General features: G+C 42.3%; 1 protein-coding gene across 1 annotated transcript in view; it reads left to right on the top strand.

The window, feature by feature from the left end:
* The window catches only part of gmds (GDP-mannose 4,6-dehydratase), a 134,447-nt gene extending 110,594 nt beyond the window's left edge, over positions 1 to 23,853 (top strand). Inside the window, exons 10-11 of the mRNA XM_068589832.1 lie at positions 22,094 to 22,162; positions 23,321 to 23,853. Coding sequence (XP_068445933.1) covers positions 22,094 to 22,162; positions 23,321 to 23,383 — 132 coding nt within the window. The 3' untranslated portion in view covers positions 23,384 to 23,853. The remainder of the gene's footprint in view (positions 1 to 22,093; positions 22,163 to 23,320) is intronic.
* Positions 23,854 to 27,596: the final 3,743 nt, after the last annotated feature.

The following is a 27,596-nucleotide window of genomic DNA, read 5'->3' on the forward strand; positions in this document are numbered from 1 at the left end:
AGCTGTATTTTCAAGGCTACTTAAGAAAGAAATTTAAAGGGGGAAATCTGAGTTAGAGAGTTTAAAGCCACATGATATATTTAGCAGGTTTAGGTGGTACCAGGCTGAACAAATGGGCAGTATTGTTTGACCTTCATCCCCCGTTATCCCTAAATATACACACAAAAGACCTTAGTTTCATTACTCAGTTTAAGAAAAAGAAGAAGAAAAAAACAGATAGCAACCTGGCAGAGTATAATTGTGTCTTTTGTCTTTTTCATAACTAATAAAAGGAACATGTTACATTGTAGCTGTGGGATTATGCAATCAATTGGAACAACAAAGCAGCTAAGGAACAGCATGCATGTAAACGTGTGATCGGTTTTATTGCTCCATCTCTATCTCACTACAAGATACAGGTCGACACCGTCGTGATGGGATAGAAAGAATACAATTGCATAGTAATGTTAATCTTATTTTGTAGAGCACTATTCAAAAAGCCAGTTACAAAGTGTTTTGTAAAGCATTTTATCACCAACAGCATGACAAAGCACATGGAAAAAATGGAACACTTTAATAAACTAGACCAAATGAAAGATGAAGCAAGGTAAATAAATAAAAAAAAAACACACATTTCGTCAAGATGAACTGCAATATTTTGTACAAGGCGTCGCCTGTCTACTTTGGAAAGCAAAACATTTTTTAGCTGTTCCAAATGGCGACAGTCAAAGGTGAGGGGAAACGCCAACCATGGAGTGGCTATAGTTATTCAAATGGTAACAACACTTCACACTTTCGGGCGATCTTTTCGCAGTCCTATGCCAAACAGGGGTTTGGAGGAAGGGGCAACAGACGCTGTCGGACCATGCGACAAGCACTTTGTTGAAGCAGAGTGACACCTTTTATAGCCAGTCTTTTGTAGGAGCAGACATGAGGTGCTCGATTCGTAGGCCTGGTTGAAGAAACAGAACTAGTGTTGGGTTTCATTTGACTCCATGCTGGCGGTCCAGACCTCATAAATCTAGTCCCAGAATCCTTGTAGTGCTGTCTCCACACACACAGAATGAGTTTTACAGTTTCTTTGATTGGAGGAGGACGAGCTCCATTGTAGTTGCTGTCTAGTGAGTTCGTTTTTTAGCAGATATTGAATAACCCGACTAATATCCACACCATTTACTGCGTTTACTTTCTCAACTTTCTAGGACGTAGTAGCACCACTGGTGGACAGCTCATGCACGATTGCAGCCACCACGGTGTCAGATCCCGCTGTGGAGAAAATTCTTTATCCTAACAATGAGAAAAACAGGTACGGGCCCCACACACACATGTGTGTGTGCTGCTGACATAATGGCTACTGGCAGGCAGTAACTCATATACTTCTGTGCCTGTGCCCCAGAGAAGATTTTTACAGTTGGCCTGCTTTGTTGCGTAATATCTACTGTTTAATGAAGCCTGGAATATCATGGCTTTTTCAGGGTTTCCCCAGTAGTAGGTTGGACTGCTCTTCAGACCGCCCGTTAAGATGTTTTTCAAAGCAAAAGATGCTCTTGAGCCTATCAGCTGTTTCGTATTCTACTTCTTCAAGGTACATTTTTACAATGTGGGTCTTGTTTTCATTCTTGTGGCCCTCATTCGTTTGGGTTAATATAGCATGATAGACACCAGATTGAGCATAGAGACACAGCACACCCAGACAAAGCTCTACAATAAAGAACACTTCAACTGCCCCCTTAAAGTCACTGTCTACAGGTAACAAACGTCAACATGCATCTAGTCTCAAAAGCATATAGCTGTCAACCTCACTGTCATGAAGACAGGGAGAAGAGTGATGCATCATATGGGGTAATTTGGGCATAATCCCCTTCCAGTGTCACTTGTTTGCAAGTTGAGTGGAAGCATTAGCCTGAAACATCCTTGCATTGATACATTAGTCTATTGGAGGTATGATAATTTCTGTGTAATATATTTTTACCTTGTTGACTACTTGTACCCCGTCCATTGTAGATGGTACAGTTTTTGTAAAATTCACATTTTATGAATATCTGCCTTTGTTCTTTACTTCCAAACGAGAAGTTTAGTGATACCCTATGCACTCGCTCCTAAAGCCGTATTTTAGCGATCAAAATTATGATCACAGTATCATAACCAGAAGAAAATATAGACAACAATAACAGTGTTTTGAATTTTCCCTTTTAAGAAACTATTTGGCTTTTGTTACAAGGTTTGTCCTAAAACCAGATGGAGTCAATGACCTACCACGATGTCGTGCCTTGCTGATTTCAGTAAGGCTGTATTCACCTTTTATCGTGCTGTCACATATGGATGTGGACAATGTGGGCCTGTCTGGTCGCTCGGTATGGGATAGGGAGGAACGAGCAGCTATTATTATCCTGCTTTATGTCTCTGGCAGTGCAGTGGTGTCAGTCAGAGGCCGGCGGTGGAAGCCAGGGGCCGGCTGGGACTGCTGGCTCTCTGAAGGTGCTTCATCCCAGGGCCGAGGCAGCGGGACCTCTCACTGAACCGCAGCCCTTTTGGATGAAAGCTGCTGATGCAGCAAAGTCAGCCCATTTCACTGGGCGGAGTTCCTATACAATGCTATAGGTCTTAAAACAAGAAGAGGCGGCAGACGGCCTCTGTGACTTTACAACCACGTGAAACATCGTCCCAAAGCTCAGATTCACACGTCATTGTCCATTATGGTGTTTTATCCCAGTCTTGCGTCTCAGCCGAAGTAGTTAGCACCAGCATCTGTGATCAATTTGTGCGATTTATGTGTCAGGAATTAGTCTGTGTTCTAAAAGGAGCACTTTTGTGTGTGTGCGTGTGTGTCTGCGTGTGCATGCGCATGGTTCACCGTGTCGTATTGAGTGTGGGCGAGCAGACTGAGCTCCAGGATTCCTCAGATTCCTGTTGGTAGAAGCCAGTGATAAGGGGAAATGTGAGGTAAGGAGAGGCCTTAGTGTTCTGACAGTTTGCAGCGTTGATGGATTGAGGTGAATGTTTGAACACCAGACAGACATAAAGGAGCAAATGGCTTTTATGAGCAGGAAGATTTATCCGTTGAACAAGCTTTGTGGAGCTCCACCAGCTAAATTTATGGTACTTGACACACGAAACGGCCATCAGTGCAGCGTTTGGATGTTTGGCAGAGCTCCACGGTACTTTCACACAAAGGGAGCATGAAATATTAGCATTATTTTTAAAGGTTTCCGTATAATAGGGAGGAATTGGGTATCATTTTCCAAGACTGTTCCCAGTAAAGCCATTCGGTGTTCCTTCACCTGGAATTCTGCTGTCTGGAAAGATCGCTGGCAGCCAGGTGCTCTTCTGCTCCGGACGGAAAACGATTAAAAGGCAAGGTTTTAGAAAATGGTCGCGAATTTAAATTCATTCCAGCGTTTTTAACCAGTTTCCATAAATATTTGAGTTTTTTTTTTTTAATGAATCACAACCCAAAACTTGAAGATTGAAAATACATAATTTAGATTGCAAATGTTTTCCCCTTTGTCCTTCAATATTGAATACATGATAGTATTGAGCTTCAATATGATGTTTATATTTTTCAATCCAATCATATGATGGCTGGAGACGGAGAGGAACGTTAATCTGAATCTGTGACGGGAGGGTTTGAACAGATTGTCGACGTCCTCGCTTCCTCACATGAATGACATTTTTAGGTTTCAAGTTTTAAATCCACAGCCAGGGAAATGTGACCGATCAGACTTTAGTATTAATAACCCAGATGAGTTCCTCTCACCTCGCAAGCCACAGGACATGCACTGTCTTTTCTTTCATCATTCAATTCAACTCTTTAATGTTCCATCTTTATTTGTCCTGCTTGATTGTTCAGTAGCTCACAAGACTGAAGTAGAACCACCAGTGAACTTGCACTGGTGTGGTTTGCAGACATCTGCAAGGCTGTTTTCCTTTGTACTTGTATGGTATCCCATAAACACTCATCCGATGTGTGTGCATCAATCGGCAGAGACTCGTTGATCTTGCTTACATCATGCATTAAAATGCCTAAATAGTAGTTAACCTGATTACATTGACGTCCCTCTCTTCTTATTTGTGCTGGATTGCATATTTCCACTCACCTTGTTGTTGTATGAGGATTGGAAACATAATTGCATTTACAGTTGTGGTCAAAATGGGTCCCTGACCACTTTCGGACACGGTTTAGCCAATCGGATCACAATCCATCCACAATGCGTTTCAGGGGCATTTCCACCTCAATCATGTGGATATGCACTCTCTGATCAGCCCAGAAACATTTTCATGAAATTTAATAAAAGCTGAACGTTTTGACCCTTTGTTAACGGCTGCATGAAATCTTGGTTATGTTTTTACGGAGTGCGATGGTTAAAAGTAAAGATAAATGAAAGCCAAAATGGCTTTATGCAGCTGATACTGATCAATTTATGTTGTTTATTTGTTCATTTTGCAGGGACAATGCACACTAATCAACAGTAAATTAGCCAGAAAGGCTACTTTTCATCTGCTGTCCCTGGAGAGATTTTTTTTTATGGCAGCCTGAAATTACAAAATTTCCAATAACATAATGCAACTAAGATTCCTCGATAGACAGGCAGTAACGTAGCGACAGAACTAATTCACATCAAAGCAAACATTAAAGTGCACCTACAGTACAAGCACATATAAAACTCTGGCAGTAACATTATAGGTCCCGGAAACGATTCCCAGACTGTTTTTTAAATCTATTTAGCCGCTGAGCCATGAATGTGTTTGAAGGGATGATGCGTTGCCCTCTACTATGTCTGAACTCACATTTCCATACAGGCCCACACATCTGATGAGCGCCACTTCCTCTGCCGTCCAGCTATCACTCGCTCCTCATGAAGCCATGCTCTCCTTCTCTCCCTCTCCATTCAGTGCAATTAAATGACGCTTTATTAACTTGACATTTTATTTGTGACAAAATGATCACCTGTCAGGCGTTAAGCTCTTGCTCTCTGGTCTGATTGTCAAATTGTAATTAAAAGGGCTTAGGAAGCCATGGAACGATCAAAAGCAGACTTGTGTTGAGGGAGAGCACGCTTATGCGAGGTTTGGGTGCGGTTTTTCTCTCGTATAGAAGCTATGATTTGGAGCACTGCTCTGCTGTCAGCCATGTGTATCTCATACTAAGTGGCCGCTCTGACTCGTATTATTTTTCTCCGAATTGACCACATGCATAAGGAAGGAGCCGCTGGTGACAGGAGCATTTTTCACCACTGTGAATTCCCACTTCAACGTTGATATCCTTAACTTGGAGATGGGACTCTCCTCGTCGCTTTAGGCTTTTATGGTTAAATGTATCATTTGTCATTATTTTAGCTTGGTCTCTGAGAAATCATGTTTTTTTTTCAGAGTTACTCTAAAAACCTCAGACACAATTGCTATGGAGAGGAAGCCAAACCGAGGTTTGTATCGGAGCTGTAAATTCGGAACACAGAGCCATAGTCCCCAAAAGTCACCCAGAATCCCCAAATGAGCTTAATCTTATGTTAGGTTTGTACTTATTTATCTTAAATTCGGTAAAAACTAAAAGAAGTTGTATGTATATAAATATGCATATTCAGTGCAGAGACAAAATTGTGGTAAGTAGTGTTGTATTTTTATAAGACTGTTTTCTAATTTCCTCTTTTTTTTAATACAGAAATGCAAGTATCAACTTTGCACCAAAGGCTCTGAAGGATCTTTAAAAGTTCAGCTTTTTAAAAGCCTCTGGGTACAGATTATGTTCCTGCAATGGAAAAGGGCTAATTGTGCAGAATATGAGCGGGACCTTTTACTTGTGGGAACCTTGGGTGCCCAAAATATATCTTGCTACATTGCATTATTATTGTAAAATGGTTGGATTCCAATGCAGGAGGTCATCGCGGGCTCAGCGTTACCTCCCAGTAACCCGATCCTCTGCAGCAGTAAAATACAGACTTTAACTGGTGTGTAACAGAGACACACCAGCACAATGACACAAAGAGGCCAGCAGTGTTTTAAACATGTTTTTAACCATGTCTGTGTCTTTGTGTGAGTGGTCCCTGAGATCATAGAGCTGTCTGTCAAGGGGACACTAAAAAGGGTGTGGGGGTGAGTGTGGGAGAGAAGACGGAAGGTTTCCGACGGATACCACTCCCTCGCCACGCGTGAACTGATGTGAATTTAGGTGACGGGAGGCTTTAACCCCTGGGAAAGGATCTGTAAGGGGAAAAAAAGGGACAGAGAGAGCTGAAAAATGGGATTGACCCTTAACCCCGAGAGTCTGTAATGTGATCCTAGTATCTCTATTGTGGAGGGAGGGGGGTGTGGAGGAGGTCAGTGGGGGGAAAAGGAAGGTAGCAGCTACGCCGTGCTGCTGATTAGAACTTCCTGTGGTCAGCCTCAGAGCCACAGCTTGGAAACACACACACACACACACACACACACACACACACACACACACACACACACACACAGAGGCAGACGTGCGTTTAAGACAAACAGTAACTTGAAATGAGTGTAGAAAAAAATCTGATTTGAAAAACCATTTAAAATTGCGGTTTGAATTACAAAATATGTCATGTTAGACGTTGCGCCAAAACATTGTGTAATCTGGGAACATTTGCAAAGCCAAGCCTATCAGGCCACCACAAACTAGCTGACCTTTAAACAAGCGCAAGAAAACTGTTAAAAAATACATGTTTTTTTGTTGTTGCTGCTTTTCAAAAAGAGCTGTGAGGTGAACCTGGCTCTCTGCTGTGGCAGCTTAGCGTTGTGCACATGGCAGTAAAACCTGATAACATTCTGATAAAAATATAAGACTCAACTTGTTGCAAGAAATGTCTATAATTAGATGTCTTTTTTCCTAATTCTAATGCAGCAACCTCACCTGCAGTCAGCCAGATGAGTCATCTTGAGACATTTTGGAAGATGCCATTATGTAAATGATTGCAACGCTCTCCAACCTGTACGTTATTTAATGTACACGTGAATAGTGTATTTTCTCTCTTCACATTTCGTTGCTTTAACCCATCAAGATTTTAATATGAAAATGTGAAACAGCTTATCGCCAGAGAACTTGTTCTAAAGAGAGAGCCGAGCGTCACTGTTATCAACAGCATGCAAAACGACACAGGGATGTTGCGTAATCCTAATTTATTAGGATTTGAATATGCCAGGGGAGGAGGACATGATTTATGTTTTTGGATGCATAAATCTTCCCTTCTACAACTCTGTCTTTGAGGAGAGGGAACTTAACTTCACTGTTGCAGTTTCTCACACAGTCAAAACAGTCTTAAAATTGAGACTAAAAGCTTGGAAAAAGAAGCTGGAATATCTCCACCGGCGTCATGTTGTTTTCTCTTGATTCAACAAAAGTCATTTTTATCCCAAAAAAAAACTGTTCAGCAAAACTGCTTGACAAATACGTCACTGCAGCCCGCGGCGTTTGTTCATTTTTGTAAAATCTTGTACAAAGATGTTCCTGCATGCTAATTAACCACCTTTTTTTACCTCTTCAGGAAGCACATAACTCCATCAACTTTTACTACTCTGAGTGGAGAGGTTGGCCTCTCGGGGGCAGAAACCTTTTTGATTTATCGTGTAATTGAGCTATAATTAATGCAATAAAAAAGCCTGGCCTCGACTCAACCCCGGGTTGCGTAACACCACAGGTTGAGACTGCAAACCACCGTAGCTGAGAGCATTAGACTCGGTCGATCGGTGCTGAAACTAACTGAAAGAAGAGTGCAGGGCTTCCTAACCCGAGCCGTTCGTGCAGGAGCTTTAGTCTGCTTCTAGGAGAAAGAGAGATTGTGGATCGTGTGTGTGTGTCTGGCAGTTTGGTATTTCCTGAAGGAGTTTCCTCCTACCGTCGGAGCGGAACCACCCTGGGGCCCTCAGCAGTCCAACACACAGACTGACCCGGTACTGCTGCCAGAGAGAAACAGGGAGACACGGCAGCAGTGTGGAGCCACATTAGATATGAAGGTGTACGAATATAAAAGGGGCATTGATATCGATGGTGACACACAGTGGAGTAGGTTGTTGTTAAGGCAGGAACTCCTGCGCTCAGGCTGTTGCCGGCTATCCGAGGGGGTCTGAAGGTCTGGTGGTTCCTGTGACGCCTGCATTTGCATACGACGCAGTTATTGTCAGCGGTGTGACGGCTCGGCGTATCTTCGCGCACCTTTATAGTAGTGTGCTGGCCCAGAGATAGCGAGGGAGCACCGCGGGTCAGGATTCCTGCGCTATCAGCCAGCCTGACTCGGCGCTGGGCCCGACGAGAGAAACCTGCCAGACGAGGTGGAAAGAGAGAGAGAGAGAGGGAGAGAGAGCCTTGTTGACAGGGTGAGGGAGAAAAAGGGTGAGCCATCTCAGCCTGCGTCTTTGCCCCCTAGTCCCAGCTGGCCTTGATTACCCAGAGTTCTCCCCTGAGCAACTTCGGGGAACACGGCCTGTTGGACTGTCAGATGGGAGAGACGGGGGAGGGACTGGGCCGCGATTCAGACCTCAACTCCTTGGCTGAACTGGGACCAGTCGCCTTCACCGCATTGAGATGTTTTATAAGTGATGCTGTTTTCTGTTTTGAATGCTGTGTGAATAATGTGAGGATTATGAGATGAATAATAAAAATGAATCATTCTTCCAAATGTAGTTTAGTTCCGGAAGGTTATATCTATCAGCTTTTTTTTTTTTTTTTTGAACTACATTTCCCATAAAGCCTGCTGTTTCCTACCCCAATAAGAATGTTATAACACGATCCCCTCGTCCGGGCAACATGGATAATAACTTCTAACAGGAAATAGATTTATCAATACCCAGCAAGTTACGATGCTGGGAAATGTCCATTTAAAAATGGAATGTCCGAGTAAATACTAGTTAAGGCTGTTCCAACAATCTCGCCAGTGCAATACTACCGGAAAGAGTCCTGATCATTGATGTGCAACAAGGGAAAGGAATACAAGCATTGCAGACCAAACCACTGACACATTTATGTTGCCTCACAGTATATCATCATTCCACCCAACCCTGCACTTCTAAGAAAAGCTGCTAGCGTCACGCTGTTGTGCAGGGAAACAAGCTCACATCGCAAAACAATAGCACGACATCTAGCGTTCTGCCATTTGCACACAAAGCAAATACAGTTCTGCATTGAATTCATGAAATCATTCCTGATTTACTGTCGTGCTTTTTACTGATGAAGGATATAACTCCTGCACATACTGGAACTTGGCACCTACCATGTTTTCGAGAAGAAAAAAAATCATTGTTTTATTTATGAAATGTGAAGTGATGCAACAAACAATAAAATCAATTTTCTATTGAAAGCAATCTCCCTAGAATTTTTTTTAAATGAAGACATTATGGGCAGAAAGTGGGTCTTAAACCATCACCCCTCTTTCAGAAGAGGCTGCTTTACACAACAGATGGAAGTTAGTTGCTAATGAATAAAAGCCTCTATTTGAATACAGGTGAAGAAGAATACTGCAACTGTTGCTCATGAAAACATGTCAACGTGGCAGGGTTGAATTTATAGTAATTTAAATTACCTTTTTTTTTTTTTTAATTACGACGCTGTAATATTTGTGAAACCGACTCGCAATTATGTGAAACGATGTCTACTATAGATGACGTCATCCCTCTGGTGTCTTCATTGTGATCAGCGCATGAAGGAGAAAACGTAAGCAGAGCCGAGAGCCGAGAGTTTGAGAATGACAGGAAAGGCAGGAAGGAAGGAGAGGAAAGGAGGAAAGTGAGCGAGGGATGGAGGTGTAGACCTGGCTCAGAGCGAGTCTCTGAGATTTTAATGTGTGTGTGTGTGTGTGTGTGTGTGTGTGTGTGTGTGTGTGTGTGTGTGTGTGTGTGTGTGTGTGTGTGTGTGTGTGTGTGTGTGTGTACCTTACAGCGGTGTGTTTATAAATCACAGTCAAGCAGTGTGTGTCTTGCAGGGCCGGTGTTTCCTGCAGTGTAATCTGAGTCTCTGGTGGAATGTGTGAACCACATCCGACTCCACTCCACTCGAGCCCCCGACTCACTCAATATCCCACTGTAAACAAGCCGGCTCTGCCAGCGTTTCTGGAACCGGACAGGTAGATTCACTATGCCTCCCCAAAAATAACAGAATACAGGAAATGCTTCAAAATAAAAGCACCATCGGGTTGAGTGGTCAGCAAAAGTGCTTGGAAGGTGCTATCGAACTGTGGCTTTCATTCAACGCGTTTTCTGCAGTAAACCTCCAACTTTGTGTGTGTGTGTGTGTGTGTGTGTGTGTGTGTGTGTGTGTGTGTGTGGGGTTTAGACTCAGAGGTTAATTGTAGTGTGACCTCTCTAATGTCTTTCCCTGGCTTCTTATCTTGATTGGGTAATTAATTCTGGGGCTGCTCCCTTCAGTTGCCCCAGTATTCACACACTCATATGACACACACGCACGCACACACACACACACACACACACACACACACACACACACACACACACACACTCCTGAACTCAGGAGCCCCCACATTCCTGTAACCCTAAGGCTGCTCCATCGCAATACTTTTCCTCTCTCTCTCTCTCTCTCTCTCTCTCGCTCTCTCTCTCTCTCTCTCTCTCTCTCTCCCTCTCTCCCACCTCCTTCCTCCCTCTCTCTCCCACTCTCTGGCTCTTGCTCAATTTATTTCTTTTTCTCACTCAATCATTCTCGGAGCTCGCTCGTTTGTCCGTACGGTGCACCCGCCCTTCACTACTGCTGCAGCTGTGGCGAAGGAAATATTTGTACATTATACTTACTCCAAACTAGTTGCACCAAAATGTAAAAGCTAGTAAAAGTCCTGCAATAAAAATATGAAAACAAGAAAGTGAATTGGGCAATAAACACAAGCATATAATTAGACAGGTTATAAACAAGTGTAGTTAGATTATCTAAACCACCGTCGATGGTAAAAGAGAAAGGGAGCGCTCCCTCATCGTCACTAATGGCACCTCATGAGCACAATAAAACTGGAAATGTGGCACAGTGGCAATTATGCTGGTTTAACCGGTCTGTGATTTATGTTTCCCACAAACAGTTTACCTTGCCGTAACTTCCCATTAAACTGACTCATTAACTTTCCATGTTCTGCCTCACCTATTTCATATTATATTCAGTTAGTTTGAATCTTCACATAATTAATGTCAAACATCTTTCTCTGCAAAGTATCTGATTCCAATTGTTGTGGAGTTTGAAATGCAACATTTACCTGTGAAATTAAATATAACGCGGTGTAAAGTGAAACCACTTTAAAGCACGAGTGTGTTGAGCTGCATTCCGCTACCGCTCTCTCACCTCCCCTCTTCGAGGTTTTCTGCGATTTAGGAGCATTGCTCCGTCTGCGGGACGGAGCGACCGCTTCCTCTACGCGACAGACAGCTCACTGTTTTTCTCCCGGCTTTATCACTCTATCACCAGCCAACAGACATAGAAAGAGAGAGTTAGTGTGAGGGAGAGAGAGAGAGAAAGAGAGCGGCACACTCGTACTCTCTCCCGTCCTGGCTCTCCCTGTTTGGGCACGATGAGAACGGCAGATTATTGGGACTGATAAAACGAGGAATGCTGCTTGGAGAGGAAACGCCGTTCTGTAGGAGATGTAGCCTATAGAGGACTGTTCCCTCCTCCCCCATATGTCTCCCCCCCAAACACCAACACCGGGCTCCCCCCCCCGTCCTCCTCCACGCTGGTGTGGCAGGATAGAGACGGCAGAGGGAAGAAGGGAAGTAAGCAGGGATTGAAATCCATTGACCCAGGACCCGATGGGCATGCCCAGTCAAGCCTCCCTCTTCCTCCCGTTTGCCCTCTTTCTACCGGCTGCCTCAACCCTATTTCTATTCAACAATGAGATGCTAAATCCCCGACTGTCTACCAATGTCCCCGCAGAAACAAAGAGAGACCCACTTTCCCGAGCAGAAAAGGTCCCCAGATTAATAGTTTGGAAGAAGTCCGGAGATTAGAGGAATGCACATTTAAGCTGTTTGTGAGTTTAACATTGTTTTCAATATTCATTTTCTAGGAATCTTAAAGGCTCTTTTTTTTTTTTTTTTTTGCAAAAAGGCCTTCCCAGAAGGATGTTTTTGAAGTAAACGATGCAGCTGTTTGTTTGGATTATGTAGATTAGATTATCATCAATATTTGAGGTATACGTGCCGACTCGTTTTAATGAAATATCAAGCTAATTTTTGATTTTTTTTGTTCTTTTTTTCTATTGTTTAATGTTAATAGAAAACAAAACAAAGTTATGAGGCAAATTGTCTCATAGCCCTTTAGATTTGTCCACTGACCTTTTTTAAAAAAAAAATGATATCAACAAATATAGTAGAAACAAAAGAAATGGAGACAATTATCAGAACCCAAACCTACTATATTTTTAATTTCTGAAAAATATAAAATAGCGTAATGCTTTGATGACATCTTTCACATAACTGCTTTATCCTCACTGTGTGAATATGTGTAATATATATATATATATATATATATATATATATATATATATATATATATATATATATATATATAATAAAAACAAAGCAGTCCTCTTCACAGCGAGCGATGCAGACTCGAGTCAGAGAGGAGGGAGGAGGTTGCACATTACGTTAGCAGCTGAGGTTAAAAGAGCGAGAGACTAATAAATAGTGTGTTGGGAGCTGAGAAACGCAGACGGCACATTTGGTGTGGAAGCACCTCGCTTAACCCCGACACCGCCGAGGTGTGTGCGCGCGCTCGTGTATGTGCGTCTGTGCAGATTCAATTTTATTTTCATTGCAGAGTACTAGGACAACAAAATGTAGTTAACCATCTGACCAGAAGTGCAAAAAGAACAGTAAAATATGTGAAATGCAAGATAAATGCAGTATCATCAATATTTGTCCACATTTCGCCTTTAACAATTGTTACACCTCCTGGATTTAAAAAAATTGCAGAAGGCCATACTGTGAGATTTAGATTTATTGTGCAACCCTATCCTGGATTCATAAACGTTATTACAGAGACCGGTTTGTGAAGCTGTAGAGGAAATGTGCTATTCCAGACTTACTACTTTTTGGAGAAAACTAACATATCTTTGTAGTTTATTGTAGTTTGTGAAGCCACAGCTTTACAAGGCTCCACTCCCTGCAACCTCGGCAATCAAACAGGATGTCAAACCGGTCCCGTGTTCCCCAGTGATCCAAACCAGTGGACCTGACTGAGAATCACTGGTCTCAGTGGGATACGTGTTCCAAAGACTCAAGGTTCACAAAAGTATGACTCCTCGTAAAATATATTTGCCGTGTCTTTGAAAAGCGGCATCTGAAGCAAAGTCACTCCCATGGCCGACCTCAGTCAGTAGAGACTCAAAGTTGTACCATGGACAACAATGAATAGCATGCACACACTTAAGCACCGCGTTGAGTAACCATGAAGTGCTATTTGGTGTCTGCAGAACAATAACAAGATGTAACAATAATAAAGGGCATTAAAATAATAATTTGTACATGCCTGTTTTGAAATGCTGTCTTCTAAAGTTTATTTTAGCCATTTTAGCATTGATTCTGGTCAGAAAGTTGTTATTTTCATTCCCTGGAGTAGACGACAATCATCATCTCCCTAAACGCGGAGGCCGGGTGTCAAAAACTAGACAGATTACACAACAATTAAGATAAGACGGGATGACATTTTTTTCTATCTCTCTATCGTTCTCTCTCTTTCACGTCTCTGGATATATGAAACACTCAGAGGCTGATAGAAACACAAACACACACACGCAGGCTCTGCTTCACCCAAACTATATTATACAAATGCACAAACAGACTAAACACACATTTCCCTTTTCACTGGAAATGACTTAACTACACAGTTTTATTTTGACCTCAGTGTAAGTGAACAGTCACCTGAATCCCCCCCACCCCTCTAACTTTTCTTCCTTCCCGCCCTCCCTCTCTCCCTCCCTCTCTCTCCTCCCTCCCTCCGTCTCTCGCTCTCTCAGTCTGCAACTTTCTGCTGACTCCAGGAATTATGATCCGTTTCCCGTCCGCAGGAATAATAGAATACAGGAGGAAGGGGGGGTCGGCAACAGCTTAGTGGAACAGTAGTGAGGAGTCCAGCTCCACTGTGGTTACACTGTGGGCGTGTGTGTCTAGTGTCTGTGTGTGTGTGTGTGTGTGTGTGTGTGCGTGCGTGTGTGTGTGTCTGCAAATGTGTTTATATCCAGATGTGCAAATGTGAGATATTTTCCTCTTCAGTTCCATAAACTTCACACATTGAAAGACTAACCTTGGACACACACACAAACTGAAATCTGAACCTTGATTAATGGCCATAAATCGACGCCCTCCTCCCGTTATCTTGACAGTAAACGCCTCACGTATGCAACCACGCGACGGGCTGCGGATCTCCCCCAATGCCAGAGCCTTCTGGGCACTCAACACTATCGGCGGTTAGATCCAGCCGCTCGAGTGTGTTTGGAGTGTGTGTGGAGTGTGTCCTCGGCCGCGTAAATATTTATCACACGGCTCCCCCTGGAATTTTAATGAGCACTGATGGAGAGCAATCAACACAGCGGAGCCCAGAGGAGGCGAGGACGCGAGGCGAAGTGGCAGTTTGTGATGTGAGGTTCTGTCTTTTAAATATCACAAGTTTACTGTTTTCCTGTGGAGAATCACACTTTCCTGCTTTTCTGCTAATTGTTTCCTGTGTGTGTGTGTGTGTGTGTGTGTGTGTGTGTGTGTGTGTGTGTGTGTGTGCGCGCGTGTGCGTGTGGGTGGGTGTGTGGTATAGTGTACATACTCATCAGGGTGACAGGGCCACCCTTTAGAGGTCACTCAACACATTGTGTGCAGGCCAAGCTGCATGGGGAGTCAGGGAAGGAAACCTGAGCTATAACTCACGCAGCTCTCTCTTTCTCTCTGTCTTACACACACACACGCACACACATATACACGCAGGACCTGACCTTTGACCTCTGGCTGGGAGTGGCTAATAACTTTCTTGGTTTTCTAAAGACGCAGCATCTCACAATTCATCTAAATGTATTCCAGTGGTACTTTATTAACCTGATGAAAATATCAGCATGGAATCTGTGATTTGTGTTGCCAAAGTATGTTAACACACACTCGGAGACACAAACAGTTAACCTTTCCAACCCCAATCACCACAAATCAAAATCAAACCCACAGAACAGAGTTTAACATTCCAGTGCGATGCCAGGATTTCTTAAAACGCCAAATAAATCCAAAGGCTAATTGTAGAATGATTCCATCTGATGGAACGGTGCAGCTGTAAAAAAAACAACAACCTGGTTTTACATATTTCACTCACCCTGAACATCATATAGTGCCAATAAAGATTGACACTATTGTTGCCCAAAACAACTGAAAGGGAAATAAAAAGAGAGAAAAAACATGAATGAGCTTCATCACAATGATGTATGTACATATTTCCAGTGCAATCGAAAAATATAAACTAAATGTCACTGTTGATCTGTAGATTTGCTTTATGAGCACGGCCATTATGGCCAATATTAACATAGTATTATCAAAGCATTTGTACATGGTCTGCTGTGCCCTGTATTTATAATAATTCTGATTTTTTTTCGAAAGAGACAACCAATGGTATGCACACCACCACATAAGTCTCTTATTTCCTCCTCCAGCTAAAACTGGGGCCCTTTTGTGCTTTCAAGTAAGTGGAGGCGATGCTGGTGGAGGTGCGTTAGAAATTGACCAGTGACAGATTTGTGGCTCTGAGTCTGAACAACTAGGAACGATGAAGCTCTCTCTTTTAGCTTTGTCCCCCCCCCCCCCCCCACACACACTTGCACACACTTATACCAGCCTACACACACCTGGTCGCAGGCTGAACGCAGCCGCCTCATGTCCCTCCAGACGGGCAGCCGTTAGCGTTCTGGAGAGAGAAGAGATCTTTCATGTCCCCCTATCGCTCCCATAATAGCATCGTTGTCATCTTGAGTATAAAAAGATGAGGATAAGGGTTGAGTTCTTCCATCAAAAAGCCAACGAGGTCGAGGTCAGAACCTCTGGGTCTGGCCGGAACATCTGGGTCTGCTGGGGGACATGGAGACCGTGGGCTCCAGACTCTCACAGCATTCTCTGCCGCTGTATCTGATTTTCTTTGAAGTCTCTGTATTCGCAGCCTCATGTCCACTACTGTACAAATACCAGAGACGCTACTGGACTTCCAAAACCACATCATAGTCTCCCAGCATGCACCCCTCAGAGAGAAAGAAGGAGAGAGAGAGAGAGAGAGAGAAGAGATGTTTTCTCAAGAACGTTTGATGTGTCTCCCGTAAGTAGTTGGGATTCCAATAGGGAAAAAATTATATTATAGACATTTAGCATTTTCCCCTACCTCTCCCGACATACAAGCGCTGTAGGTGTGTGTGCGCCTGTGTGTGTGTGTGTGTGTTTGTGTATGTGTGCGTCACACGCTGCTACATGTTTGTGTGCGTGCCCTTATGTGTTCGGAGGTCAGCCCCGGTGCGCTGTGTGATTTATTGAAAGGCCTTGCAGTGATACCAGAATTCCTTTGCGTTAAATGCCTTCCCTGAGTGCCTTTTACTGCCTGTGTGCTTTATGAACCATGATCACACTCTATTCGTCTCTCACTTTTACATTTCTAAAGATTATTTTTTATGGCTTCTCGTCTTTATTAGAGTGGAACGTGTCAGGAAAAAAGGCAAGAAAGGGAGAGATGGGGAATGATAGGCCATGTGGTTGCCGAGCATACACTGAAGTTTAACATTGGAGCTGGAGGGGGAAAAAAACACTTTTCATGTCTGAGCTTGAGATTGTATCATCAAGGTTATGGCAGTAGCAACGCTTTATAGGTCAACCCTCCACCCCCCTTCCAGCTTCTGATCAAACTAAATATCAGCCAGTACTTCATACTAAATGGAAACATAACCCATGTCAGCATTCTTCTTACCGGGTGCCACATGTCAGGGTGAAATTGTTTGTCAATGCTTTCCAAAACCAGTAACCATATAAAAAACAATCTGGTTAACTTCCAGTATAAGTCACAGTTAGATAGTCGTCCTCTTCACTCAGATGTTTTCCAGTCGTTGGAAGGTTTTGCTCCTTGTGTCTTCTCTTCTGAGTGCCAAAAGAGACATTTTGCATGGCCACAAGAGATCCTTTTCAAATTACCTTAAACCAATATAGATGTATTGTATTTGAACAAATGATCAGTGCTGTTGTATTTCATGTGAGGATACAATTATTCATTTGTCTTGGCTGAAATAGAGATTGTACTGTTCACTAAAGAAGAAAAGAAGAAAATTATTGACTTCAAAAGCCAAGAACATATCACCAACTAGAGCATCCATTGAGTAACAGATGTTGGTGGAGTGGCGGCCAGCGGCACGACACAGCGCTCGTGTGTCCCCGCTGAGCGCCTGGAGCACGCCACCACTCAGAGAGCCATAAACGTCTCCTGGTTAATTTGTGAGTTCTACCAATTGGGAAGGGATCCAACATGAACGTATTCATTGAAAACAAAATGTACGCAATTCTGTACAAGATAGTAAAAGGTTATTTAATTACCTGAGAGTATGGCTATAAACCAACCGATCCAAACTTTAGGTTATTTTGCTCTTTCTAAGCTTTGTCTTGAATTAATTTAGCGACTTGAATCCTTTTCTAGTTTTTTTTGGATCTTCCGCAGCAACAACCACCGAAGCTAATGGATACTGTCGTATCGAGTTTAATCCTTCTTTTTCAAAAACAAATACTCATGTGTACCACCACTCGGCCTGCTCTGAACCCACCAGACACATCAGAACAAATAAAACTCTGGTCTCAATTTTTCCAACTTTGGCTCGCGTAGGACAGCATTTGCATACGACACACATCAGCGCTCAGAGCCTGCGATGCTCACTTAGCGGCCCGTAACATGGTCTCAGATGGTGAGTGAGCGTATAGCTCGCGTTGAAACATAATCTCTAAAATGTTTCTAATGCTCACAGGCCGAGGGACACATTTTGTCACGGCTAATCTTCGGTTTTCTGCTTGTTGTTATTATCGCTGCTGCATAGTTTCAGACTCGGGCAGAGCGCTGCTTTAAACAGGATATACTAAAAGGTTGGGTTTGGTTGAAAATCGCATCCATATGACGATTATATTGTGCCCCAACATCTGTTAGTAGTTTGTGTTGAATTATTTGCGACATGCTGCGTTTTGGGTGAGTTCACTCGGCCGCAGAACGCTCTTGTTAGCAGTTTTGGAGGCGTCTTTTATTCCAGCGAGCCGCACTCTGCAGACGGATCTGTGAGGGTGAGATTGTCTGTCACCTGCAGAAATCCTGGTTGAGAAAGACCAGGCGCCGGATTAGCTTCCCGGATACTGAACCGTGTGGTCGTGCGCTAAGACGGCAGACTTAGCAGACAAGAGTCTGATTTCAACAGATGTTCTCCTGACAAGCTCAGATGGAGATTTCAGAGGCCAGGCATGGCTACGATGGCGATAATACAAGGGACAACTCTTTTGCGCTTTGTATCGGTTCAAAATTGACAATATTGGTGCGAATTTCTGTACAAAACATTCCATTTTTGGGATATCGTAGTTGAATGAATACAAACTTGTTTTTCTACAAAGTCCAATTAACAAAGTATGCCAGACGTCTCAGTGTTTAAGGTCCTAACCACAAGAGGTATTACAAGAACTGTACAAAAGAAAATCTGGAAATCATCAAGAAAGATCACTAGATACAGCAGTGAATTTCCAATAGATAACATTATGGTTGACAAACTTAAAAAGTTATACATTGGACTTTCAGGCCTAGCTCATGTCTCCAGGTCTCACTGACTTATAGACAGCAAAGAACACAGTCAGCCGGGGAAGTAGCCGGGCCAGTGGGCGAGTCATTGAGAAAGAAAAAATAAATTGTATTCCTGAACAGAACCATGTGACGCGCACAGCTGGAATAATGACATCTCCAAACACAAGATGTATCAAGACAACCCTTGTATATTGGTCGACAACGTAAATTCTCTAGTTGGAGTTCTCTGTGAGTCTGCTGGAGCTGAACTGAAAACAGGAACCCCTTTTTTGAATTTGAATTTTCAGTTGAAGTGAATTAAAGATGGATGGCAGCTTGACCGAGGCTATACACACAGCAGGGAGCTGATAGGTCACTGCATGAGTTAGAAGGAGGGTTCTCCTGCTGGGTGTCTTCTCCCTTAGTGTTCTTTCACTCGTCTTGTCGTCTTTTGGCATCAACCAGGTGGAGGTAGTCACAATGATGTCATCCCATTGATTTGTGGGCTGCCGTTTTGAAGCCGAGAGGGCAGTTTGGCCGTCGCCATTTTGGTTTTGTGAATCACAAAGTCAAAGCCACAACCTAAAGCATACTCTGCTTCATGGTTTTATGGTCTATTTGATTTAATTCTCTAAATGGAAGCATCATTTACTCAATAAACATCATCCTCTGTTGACTTAAAAGTAGTGATTTTACTGAGGTAAGGAATCAAGTGAACGGTAGAGACCTTTTCTCATAGAATTCTATACATTCAGACTCCTTTTTGCCACTCGGGGAATCTCTGCCTGACTGCAATTACACAAACTGCAAATTCAGGGCCCTTCGGCATGGCCTCACTCTTCAGACCCGGAGGTTTCGACCAGGCATTTACGTCAAAGTTTGGAGTTTGTTTCAGTTCATTGGATTTGCATACGCAAGTAGACAGAAACTAAACAAAACACTACTCTGCGGCGCGTTAACTTTTTTGCATTTGTTGTCCTTTACTTATTCCGGCACTGGCCTTTGACAGGCTCATACCAAGTAAGACCCGCCCTCTTTGCATTGAGCAATCAAGGAGCATATTAACCCGGGTTTATTTTCTACAAAACAAGTATGACGTGTCACACTTGACTTCACACCGGCATCAGTGTTCGTGTCGAGACCAGTGGATGTTTCTTTTATGCCAGCGTCGAAATGTTCTCCATTACAAACCCTCATCAACATAATTATGCAGCAAGTGGATTATTTCATGTAATTGTGGAGTAAGTTGCCCCATAATAATTACATTCAGCCCTGTGATAAATTATGTCTCGTTGCTGCAGGTAATTAGTCTGAAAATGTTTCCAGTTATGGCTTCAGAGCCAAAAAAAGGGATGTGAGTAATGTACAGAGCCGCTCACATGAGAAAGAGCTGCTTGTGCTGCCGTTACAGACGGAGGGGAGAAAAGAGCCCGTGGCTTTCATCTGCGGGGCTGCATGTGCACCATGGGATGTCAAAAATAAAAAAAAACCCTGAACTGAAGCAGGTTTTCAGTGTCGCGGACTGAATCAGCCTGTACTTGTTCTCCGTGTGTGTGTAATGAGAAGACTGTGATTCAGCGGCGTGGAGCCTCTGAGATGTGGGTCCCTGCTCTCTGAGAGGCTGAACTATGCCAGTGCCCCTGTGAGCGGTCCTCTGTAATAAGATCACCCAAAAAAGACATTTTCAAGAGGTTCAACGTCAGATTTAAAAAAAAAAAAATCTCTTTTTTTGGCTCGAGCCTGACCCCTTTGTACTTCTGGGCTGTTTTTCATGGATTGGGCTCCGCATATTTGTTCCAAATAATGGAAATGTTATGACACAGCACCCGAAATGCGGCTCCACTTTGTGGCAACGATGTGGGGGGGTTGGGGGGGGGGGGACCCTCTTCCTGTTTCAACAGAATAATGGACCGGGGTCAGGTTTATAAATAGAATAGAATAGAAAGCCTTTCTTGTCATTGTACAGAATACAATGGAATTAGGAGAACTAGTCCTGATCAGTGCAATTAGGACAAACAATAAAAATACCTCAAAAAGACAAGATTTTACAGCCGACAAGACAGGCTGTAAAATAAACAGTGAAATGAATAGTTGGAATAGTATGAATCTAATGATTTTTACTAGAATAAATGCAGGTGGGGCCCTCTAAAACAGTGTGTCAAAGTTATTTTTGGACATGCATTCGATTCAACTTTATTTTCCTCTTCAATGGAAATGTGTCTTTGGCTTTTCCCAAGTACAGCCAAGGTACACACATGCACATAACAAATAAATCATCTTAAAAGCTCTCATGGTTGAATTGAAGCAAATTCCTGCATCCGGGCTTCTTGAGAAAAAAAGATTTTTCCAGAAGTGTGGAGGCTATTATAGCAGCAATTAATGTCAATGGTTTGGGAATGAGATGCTCAGCTATCACATGTAAGGGAAATGCCTGGGTGTCCACATACTTTTGGGCGATATAGTTTATATAAAAACAACCTTCTATGCAGAAGGAAAACAATAAAGATGGAAAGAGGAAGACCACCACGCGTTTCTTGAGAAAGCACCAAAGCCACGACAGTTACACATTACGAGACGAAAATCTTTTGAAGGAAGACAAATAGAAGTCTTTGTTGACTTTTCAACACAAGGTTTTCTCGCAGTAGTCACTCCTTTTGGAATTAGCTGCAGCATTAAGGAACAGTACCGGTGCATACATATACAGTATCAGTTCATTGAAAAAGGAGATTCGTCACATTTTATTAGACCCCTCGAGGCCACCAATTTAATACGGATGATGCCTGAGAGATGAAAAAAACAATCACTCCCCCGAAATTGAGATGGAAATACAAGAAAGAGAGAGAAAAGAAACTTTGCAAACATAACGGACGTACAGGGGGAAAGTTTTTTTTTCCGGTCTCTTTGGTGGTCTCATGAAGGGTCTCGCTGGATCTTGAACCCGGTGCAAAACACAACGGGGGGAAATGAGTTAGGGGTGGAGGAGGGGAGGTGAGTGGGGGGTCCTGGGCCGGGGGTTACACCACCAGAGTCCCACAATTCATCATCCTCTGGCACCGGCGGGGGCCGTCTGGACAGATCGGTGGTGGGGGGGCCGAGAGGGGCGATTGATGGCCAGCGAGCCCTGTGACCGCCCTCCTTTTCCCCCAGAGAGGGGAGATAGTGTGTGTGTGTGTGTGTGTGTGTGTGTGTGTGTGCGTGTGCGTGCGTGTGTTGAATGCAGGATGTCTTTATGCGAGGACGACACATCAGCTGGCTGCAGGATTCCCCTCCCCGTAGTCATCAGATCAGACATGACAGATGATTTGTTTTTCTTTCCCCCCTCTCTCTTTCCCTCCCTCCCTCTCTCTTTCCCCTCTTTCTTTTTAACAGGACTACCTGCAAGGCGACAGCACCAAGGCATATCAGAGGTTGGCCTGGAAGCCAAAGGTCACTTTTGAGGTGCGTGTCACACGTCTGATGATGTGAAATCAATATGAGGATATGAATGAGAATTTTTTGCCACATGAGTACAGACATGGAATGATTTTATGAAATATACTGTAATCGAGCCACAGAGAGGACAAAAGATCCGAAGGTCCAACCAAATATTATCTTCGAAGGCCTCAAATAATTTGTGACGGAGCTAAAAATAAATGAATAAATAAGAAAAAGAGGGGACTGAGTGTATGCGTCTGTATTGTTCTATGTATCTATATGTAGAAGGTGGCGGGATGATGAGGTAAAGGACGTGAGATCACAAAGTGAGTGTAGTTTAGTGAGGCCCATCTAACCAAGCAGCAACAGAAAAGCAACACGCTTTGTCCTCCCAGTCCTCGTGTCAGTCCGTCCGTCCGATGCTGTGTGTCATATGAGAGGGAATCTAAAATCACTTTTTTTTTCTTATTGGAAAGGTTTTTAATAAAACTCCAAGGTGGACGGCATGGAATTTAATAAATATATTTAATATCTTTCCAATATATCTCAAAATAAGACAAAGGGATGCAAAGCCACTCAAACCAAAAAAAAATATTATTAAAATGAACCTAACGTTGTTAACTATGTTCAAAGGTTTTGAGTTACAAATCAAACAAATAACAGTAAAAGCAGAGACAAATAACTATTTAAGTTTTATTGCATCTTATTGCTATTTACTTATATGCATGATTGGACAACACAATTTAGTAAACAATAATAAGATATCTTTTGTTACTGAAGTATAATTTGTTAAAACATAGTTTTCTATGAAACAATAAAAATGTCAGTTCAAACACAAGCAGGCCAACAAGAACATTGCCGAAATAAAATCTAGATTAGCAACATTTTGAATGACATCAGGAAACTAACGGACCCCAATTCTGACCTGACACTGAAAGACGGTTTCTTTTTGGTACTTCGCAATAATAAAATATATAATCATTCAAATACATTTCGGCTCAATAAATAATAATATTGAATTGTTGCTGATGCTGATTCAGCGTAATATAAACCACGATGAAGCATTTAAATTCCAATCAGCGTCTCAACTGTGTTTTTGTCAAGAGATTGATTTGATTGAATTGATCGACGTTCTCAAAGTACCTTCATGTCACTACATGTTGACGTGTGTCCCCCGTGCAGGAGCTGGTGAAGGAGATGGTGGATGCAGACATCGATCTAATGAGGAAAAACCCAAATGCCTGAGTCGGAATCAGTCACCATTCCTCCCAGGACGGGAACTTTTCAGCACTCCGATGTTCTTCCCACAGAGGAAGAAACTTCTTATATTTTTACCTTCATGACGTGTCCTTGTGTCTTTGTTACTTAGGGGGATATTTTGTGTGCGTGCGTGTGTGTGTGTGTGTGTGTGTGTGTGTGTGTGTGTGTGTGTGTGTGTGTGTCCATTCCTTGCATCATGTGATTTAGATTTTTGTTTGATGCCTTTTTATATTTCCACTCTGATCATGTAATGATCATGTAATGATCAGAGTTGAGGGTTATAGGTTTATTTATGTCTTTGTTTCTTTTGATTATGTTTGATTACGTCTCTGTCAAGAGGATGAAATGGCTCAATGTATAAATACATTTAAGAATAAATATTTGATGTTGGAAAGTAGCAATCAACCGGTATGTTAGTGGTGTAAATGAACACGAGCTGTTTGGTATAATAAAGACTGGTCTTTACATGTTGCCCTGTTGTTTGTCTGATGCTAACAAAACTGCAATGAAGGATGTTCATATTCATATTAAGATAGAGGACTTGTTTTAGTTTTTTGTTTGTTTTTCTTTTTATATATGTCTAACATGAGGGCGCGCGCGTGCGTGTCGGCGTGTGTGCTTGTGTGTGTGTTGTCCAGGTTGTGCAGAGGTCGGCTCCTGTCGGCTCTCTTCCCTCGCACCGGCTTTCCAGGTTTTTTTTATTTATTTTTTATTAGCCAGCACACTGCGCTCTTATATTCGGCAGGAAGTGCGTCTCTCACCGGGCTCCGGCGCGCGGGGCCGACTCTCAAACGCCTCTTGTCTTCCGGACTTTCTGCAAATTCCGAGGCAGCAGTGAACGCGCGGAGAGCCCGGACCCGGAGCTGCTCTGGTGCTGATGATAGTCGCTGTGATAGGAGATATGTAAACCTCCTGAGGTGTTTTCTCTCTCCTAAACAAACTACATGTTTGCCTCCACTTGTCGTCAGTGGATTTACACTTAAATCAAGAGTATATCTTCTTGTGGGGAGATAACCACGTAAATAAAATAAAAAGTCCGTGACTGTAATTACAAATGTAGTCATTTTCCCACGCTGTTACGAATATATATATATATATATATATATATATATATATATATATATATATATATAGATAGATAGATAGATAGATAGATAGATATATCGATATAGATAGATATAGATATGTGTATATATATATATATATATATATATATATATATATATATATATATATATATATATATATATATATATATGCTGCTCTCAGAAAAAAAACGTATTGTGCAGCATAATGGCTCCTATCAGTATATTATTGCTATACATTATATTTATTTATATATTATATCCCCGACGTTAACAATGCAAGCCGTCAGAAAATTGAGTGAAAATGACAACACACAATAAAGGATCAAAAATATAAATACTTTAGTCAAAATACAAGTAGCTCAAATTGTCCTAAAGTTCCTCTAAGTATTTATTTACCTCTCACCACCTCTGGCACTGTTTTTGAACGGTTTGACATTGAACTCGTCCAGAGGCCCGCGGGGCTCTGTGAGCGGTCCCGGGTCTGGCGGGACCCCCTCGGCCTCTACGGGTCCAACAAACACCTCCAGGACGTTTAGGAGTCGCGCCTTGATCGTCCTGCACGGCGCTGCGTCCGCGCGGACTCTGGATTGGAAACAGATGTGCATGCGCATGCATCTGGGCTGGTGAGGGCGCCTGGAAGCGCGCTGAGAGATGGGGAGGGTGGGGGGGGGGGGGGGGGGGAGAGCCCGAGGCCTCTCGCAGGTGCACCGCGCTGCTCAACAACAATTAGGAGTGATCAGGTTCACTTTTGGCTCTCACAGAAAGAAAAGCTCCGAATTTGGAACCGCGAATGTAAAGCAATGAAAGAAAATCAAAAGAATCCGTCATGCAGCTAAATAAACATTTTAAAGGGATAAAACGACTCTGACGGTCAATTTTAAACTCTTGATTCCATAAGTCCTTGTAAGATAAGAATATGTCATGTCATATTTAATGGATAATGAGAAGCTCTACTTTAAGTCTGCAGGAGGGGAAAAGAAACGAAGTTAATGTTTGAACATTTTGACGTGTGTGTTTAATGTGAAAGACATATGTTTGATTTATTTTCATAAATACATATTCTCAGGAAACAAAATTCAAATTGTGGTGTGATGAGGTATTGTTAATGAGGTAATATTGTCGTTTAGGCCTACTGGATATCAAACTACTCTGATTTCACACAAGAGGCTAAATATTATGTTTCCTTCAAAATAAAAGCATATTTATTTTCCTTTTTCAGCTGGTATGCGTTTGAAAACCATGCAGTGCAATTGGGACAACATAATAACCAGAAATCAGACTCCTCCATTGTTGATATTAAAGCTTTTCAAATATCCCACTGTGACGTGTGGTCACACCATTTGAATAAAAAGTAAAAGCTCACAAAGCCTCACTTAAATGAAGAAACCCGTATGACGTCACAGCCTGAACAAGCTTTGTGTTGGAATATAAAGGTGAAAATACAAATATCCTTTTCTTTAAAAACTAATTATCCATCCAAAAGTAAAATATCAGCAGTGACGCAAAAAAAACAACAAATCATCGCAATAAAATTCATCAGATGACATCGATTTAATATATTTTTGTTTACCTCGCTTGTGTTGAATGACGGCCGACACACACACACACTAAATAGAATTATGATGATTTTTATATATATATATATATATATATATATATATATATATATATATATATATATATATATATATATATATATATATATATATATATATATTATTATTATTATTATTATTATTATGTTGTATTAGTTTTACATTGCCATGAATTGTCTGCACATAAAGTTAAACGCCAGTAGTGTGTAATCTATTATTGTGTTTATACTGTTTGAATGTGCTTTTTTGTCAGGTTTGGATATCATTTTTTTTCCTGATTTAAATTAATATCGTAAGACCTCAAAAAACAACAAATAAACATCCGGGGATTTTCTTCCGATGTTGTACGTAAACCATAATTATCCAGCGTATCTCTAATGTGTTCAGGTTTTTTAAATATATTTATAAATATGCTCCAATTCAACAAACTCAAAGTACAACATAACAGAGTGTTGCTGTTTCATCACATGAAAAAAAATCAGCGGTGCTGCTGAAAAAAAGAAGCTTCTTAAAAATCAAAACTGTTGCTTTCTGCCTCATTGAGACGCAAAATTGCACTGATTCGTCACTCACACACACAAACACACTCTCTCACACACACACACACACACACACACACACACACACACACACACACACACACACACACACACACACACACACCTGGGATCCCCTGAGGCGACGTGTATTTGAAATGCATGGCAATTAAAGAACTTTAAAAAGTACCTCAACCGCACCGCGGGTCTTTGAATGCAGCATGCTCGTGGCGCTGCAGTCCTCTCCTCCTCTAGGACTCTCTTAACGCAGCAGGTTTGTAAACCACGCAGGAGCCCCGGGGGTCCAGGCTGCGGCCCGCGGACCAGTGGAGGTCCTTTAGATAAGGCGTGACAGGCTTCTCGCCGTCTCTTTCCTAAAGTGCATTGTTGACATCCTCTCCATTGACCCCATCACCTCCTCCTGTCTCGTCCTTACAATGACAAATGATTCTCGGCCGTGATTCTCCTTCCTGACCCGAGTGCCCCATCCATCATCACGACGTGTGTTTAGAAGCGACAATCTACTTTTCTTTTTAAGTTTTGTATTATTGTCCTGCAGCTTTTTTCACATGTTGTGGTTTTAATCGTAATGTATCAGTTAAGCGAATGTGGAAGGTACACAGCCTGCAGTGCGCCTGCGCCGTGTGTATGCGATGGACTCAGACTGGAGGCTCTGGGGAGCGCTTGTTTCACTGACTCGTTCAAATATCATCCCAAAAGGGGCCGAAATGGACATCCGAGAGAGAGAGAGAGAGAGAGAGAGAGAGAGAGAGAGAGAGAGAGAGAGAGAGAGAGAGAGAGAGAGAGAAGGCCGCACAAATGAACAAATGAGGAGGCTCAAATAAACTAACAAAATTATTATTATTATTATAATTCACATTAATAACCATTATTGTTATTAGTATTACTAATAATAGTATTAATGGTATTAATATTATTGCTGTCAGAATAATGCTATTTACAATACATTATATATAGT

The sequence above is a fragment of the Clinocottus analis genome, unplaced genomic scaffold, assembly GCF_023055335.1.
Source record: "Clinocottus analis isolate CAN_PGR_092001 unplaced genomic scaffold, fCliAna1.0.p SCAF_23, whole genome shotgun sequence".
NCBI lineage: Eukaryota > Metazoa > Chordata > Actinopteri > Perciformes > Cottidae > Clinocottus > Clinocottus analis.